The sequence below is a fragment of the Phanerochaete carnosa genome (genome assembly GCF_000300595.1).
Source record: "Phanerochaete carnosa HHB-10118-sp unplaced genomic scaffold PHACAscaffold_7, whole genome shotgun sequence".
NCBI lineage: Eukaryota > Fungi > Basidiomycota > Agaricomycetes > Polyporales > Phanerochaetaceae > Phanerochaete > Phanerochaete carnosa.
The window spans coordinates 2,381,548-2,385,861 of record NW_006767634.1 but is presented as its reverse complement, the minus strand read 5'-3'; the positions used below and the strand labels follow the sequence as shown (position 1 = coordinate 2,385,861).

Here is a 4,314-nt window from a genome sequence, read left to right as displayed (position 1 = left end):
TTTGTCAATAAAGGGTACCACCCTTACAAAGGAACCCAACTGGTACGAGAGGGACTAAGTGAAAGTGTCCAACAATTTGTTGATAGAATGAATCGAGTACGCGAGGATACTAGCGCGGCTATCAGTCTAGCACAGGAATCTATGAAGCGCTTCTATGACCGAAAGAGAAAGAGCAGACCGGAGTACAAGGTTGGGGATAAGGTCTGGCTAGAAGGAATAAACATCTGAACAGACAGGCCAATGAAGAAGCTTGACGATAAGCGATATGGACCCTTCAAGGTCAAACGCAAAATCGGCGCTTCCGCCTACAAATTAGAACTCCCACGTCAATGGAAACAACACCCTGTTTTCAATGAAAGCCTTCTCAGTCCATTCAAAGAACCCGTGTATCCCTCACAACGACGTGAACCGGTAGTCCCTGACCTCATAAATGGCGAGGAAGAATGGGAAGTCGAAGATATTCTTGACTCTCGATGAGACCGAAATGGGAATCTTGAGTATCAGGTTCTCTGGAAGAACAGCCCCCACGGTGATTGCCGTTCCTGGGAATCACGAGCAAACTTGACCAATTGTCAAGAATTCCTCCAGGAATTCCATACGAGACGTCCCGATAAACTCGCACTTATGACAATTCAAATCCCCCCTCTGTTAACACGACCTGTCCACATACTTACGCGTGATACCACTCTTTTGGTACAAAGGATGGGTGGAATTCTTCCAAAACAAGGATCCGAAGAGGCAGCTGGTCTCGACCTCTACGCAGCCGAAAGCGTTAAATTGCCGGCACGAGATTGCAAGGTTGTCGGTACTGGTATCGCAATGCGTGCCTCTTATGGAACCTATGCGCGAATCGCGCCACGGAGCGGATTAGCCGTAAAAGGAATAGACATTGGCGCTGGGGTCGTAGACTGAGATTATACCGGAGAAATACGCATGGTGATGATCAATTCCACCAATCAACCTTTTCAGGTACACGCCGGTGATCGAATCGCGCAAGTCATCATGGAACGTATCGCGTCATGCGATATCGAGGAGGTTTCCAGTCTGTCGGAAACTCAGCGGGGGAAGGGAAGTTTTGGTTCTACTGGAAAATAATCGTGAGGACACGATTCTAGACGGAGGGGTAATGTCATGAATATTACATATTCCAGATGGTTCTCCCAGATTCCATAGTATTCTTTCACGTTCTATACACCTTTGTATATTCGTAGGATAATCTAGGTATTGAGTCTGACATGTATATAAGGGGCCTGTATTGCTCAATAACAAGCCAGACTCGAGCTGGTCTTTCCTCACTCACATTCCTCTCATCTGTCTCCTCAGCATTGTCGTAGCTCAGTCCAGTTGAAATGTTAGTTGCTGACACTGCTGATGTCCGCAGTTTCGTAGGCAAGCGTCAAAGATACACCGGCCAGACGCTCTGACTCTAGCAGAAACGCTCCTACTACTTACACAACTACATCTCTCATGGCACGCCTTTCTTTCCTCGCTCTTCTGGCTGCCGTGTGTGCTGGACTTGCTGCCGCGGGCCATGTCCAGCAGGCGCTTCAGACGTCCCTCAAGAGCGATAGATGGGGGTATCAAGACTGTACGTGTGTAACTGTCCAGATTACTACTCTTTATGACTTGCTGATGCGCAAGCAAGGCGACCCTGCCGATCCTGTTCACATTACTTCCATCGATATCTCCCCGGACCCGTTCCTGGACAAAATCTAACGGTAAAGGTTGTTGGTCAGGTGGATGAGGTTGTAGAAGTGCGCAACGTTTTCTCCTGCACGTGCTTGTCCAGCTGATGGGATTTGTGCAGGAGGGCGCGTATGCAGACGTGATTGTGAAAGTTGGTTCCATCAAGGTGATCGAGAAGGAATTCGACCTTTGTGAGGAGGCGTATGTATCATCCTTCTGGATACTATCACTCAGAGGGAATTAACATATCCTGAAGTCGCAAGGCTGAGGTCAACATTTCATGCCCTGCGGACAAAGGAGAGCACAACGTCGTCCACACTGTTACTCTTCCTAAGCCAATTCCGAAAGGTGAAGCTACCTTGTGGTGTTCCGCATGATATATGTAATTGACTGGTGCATTGTGTAGTGAAATTCTTCGTTAACATCCACGGCTACACTGTAGAAGACGACCCCTTGATGTGCCTCGATCTCTGGATTGATTTCAGGACTCCCAAGGGCAAGCTGTGGTAAAGTGACGGTATAGCACTCTCTGGACGGACTTTCTTTCTGATGTCCCATTATCCATGACATGCTTCCTATTCTTCCTGTTGTCTGCACAGTGCCTGAGTATTTTAAACTCAGTGCTTTAGGTTATAGCCTATCACTCCTGAGAAGTCAGTGGTGGCCCACGAGTCTCACATTGGAACACATATCTTTTGGGAGGTTGTGAGAACGATAGCTGAGTCCTACGATTTCGAGTGTCTTTGGAATTTCAAAGCTCAACACCAGCGGTTGGCTGCCATCAACATTACTAGAAGGATCAGATACAGGGACAACCAAATGAGCCTACTTAACAAACAGATAACATGGTATTTGTTTCACTGTGCCATATATCTTCGCCCCTGGTGAATGCATATGAGAGCCACACTTCTGGGGCACAACACAACCTCCGAGTACTATTTCCATGTTGACTCGTGGTCTAAAATGTACCTGTAGGAGGGTGCATCTTCTGTACAGAAATGAAAGATCTTCTTACCATGTCAGCTCTCTAGGTCTGTTGTGCTGCGTTCTGACCTTCTCTTGCTATTAGAAGGGGGAGGTCATTTTGTGGAGGCACGATGGCTTCACATTTAGAACTGTTTCTAGGTGTCATTGCCTATGTCGAATGATTTCTTCTGCAGCTAGTATGACGTTCATCTTAAGATGGTGCGCAGGTCAAGCTAGAGCTTCGCATATAGGAAGTAAATATGTGTCCTTGGAAGCGGCCAAGCAAGGAACACTGAGTGCATGCGTGGTCACATGAGATATTGGGACCGTGCTGTATTGCCAAGTTATGCGAGTGGCAGGTCTATGTACAAGTACAGTGGGTGAATATAGGCTAGAAGAACAAACGAAAGCAAATCGACAAGAAACAGACAGACAAATGTTATATAAGCTGAGTCCTAAAGTGGTAAGTCTGCAAGGAGCAGGCTTACAACTTCCCAAGGAGCACTTTCAATAATTACATGCTCACTTCTAAGCACGTGAATTTAGATGTGCTTTGACGTAATATTTCTGCATACATGCAATTCAAAATTACCATATGTTAGATACTAATGACAAGCACATTTAGCAACATGACTGTGCCGGAAACTGCCATGCCAGACACAACAGCAGCAGTCTACTCTTCTTATGAGCAACTCAGAAGACCTTGAGAAATGATACTTCAAGAAAACCTCTGGATGTTGGAGGTGTCATGTGCCTTAGTCTGTCTTAGGCATTGTTGAGACCCGTCTTGGAGGTGCTACCCGACACCATCAAGGCACCCAAGGCATGTCGGTCCGATCCCAAGACGCACAAGCAACGTGAAGACGTTTGGACATTTTTCTGATGGCCGCCTACATGCGAGCTTACAAGTAGTCGTGCCAAACCTGTATCTGTGAAGATTGTGCGCCCATATTGTATAGTATCGTATGCAAGCTCGCTGAGTAAAAGAGATTAGTCTGCAAGTCTTTGTGGGTGCGCACTTGTATTACGAGGATAAACAAAAAGACGATGTTACCCCATCATAGACTCGGCGGCTTCCGGGACTCGTGGATATGGGCATCAAGCGCCCATTGCCGATTCCCCTGCATAGTGTCATTCAGGACAATCATAGCACTCAAAATAAATATGATCTTGAACTGCAGACGGCAGTTGTCGCATGCAGACTGGTACAAATCTGTATATTTATATTTGTGAAGATGGGTAGTCATATACATGGTCATGGTATAGGTACACGCAGCTGCGAAATGTCCAAGGCTCAAGTGCAGTAGGCTGGGTGCAGTAGATGGTGGGAAGACACCCAAGAACAGCAGCGTCGCTGGAGAGCAGTATTTCCATAAGTATTAACATACACAGAGGGTCATTATATGGCCCTCTACCCAAACAACGCGTCATTGCTACCAAACAGGGACTCTTCACTCCACCCGAGTCTGCCATTGCAGTGCAGCTCAGTGGCGGCACCGGCCGACGTGATGACGGGCAGAGGGTACGCAAGGCTCAAGCCCTGTTGTGCCTTCTCCTGTGTGGCCTGTGCCTGCAGCGTTTCTGTTCAGCCCTGCATACTACATCAGCCAGTCAATCAATATGTGTATAACTGCGGTGCATGCACTGTTGGTGAGTAAGGTT

At 47.2% G+C, this 4,314-nt stretch overlaps 1 protein-coding gene across 1 annotated transcript; it reads left to right on the top strand.

The window, feature by feature from the left end:
• Positions 1 to 1,694: 1,694 nt before the first annotated feature.
• On the top strand, positions 1,695 to 2,196 carry PHACADRAFT_98847 (uncharacterized protein; the record flags this gene model as incomplete). Its single annotated transcript, XM_007398298.1, has 4 exons — positions 1,695 to 1,754; positions 1,808 to 1,887; positions 1,943 to 2,034; positions 2,093 to 2,196. Coding segments are annotated over 4 exons (336 nt in total), but the record flags the coding sequence as incomplete, so codon positions are not given.
• Positions 2,197 to 4,314: the final 2,118 nt, after the last annotated feature.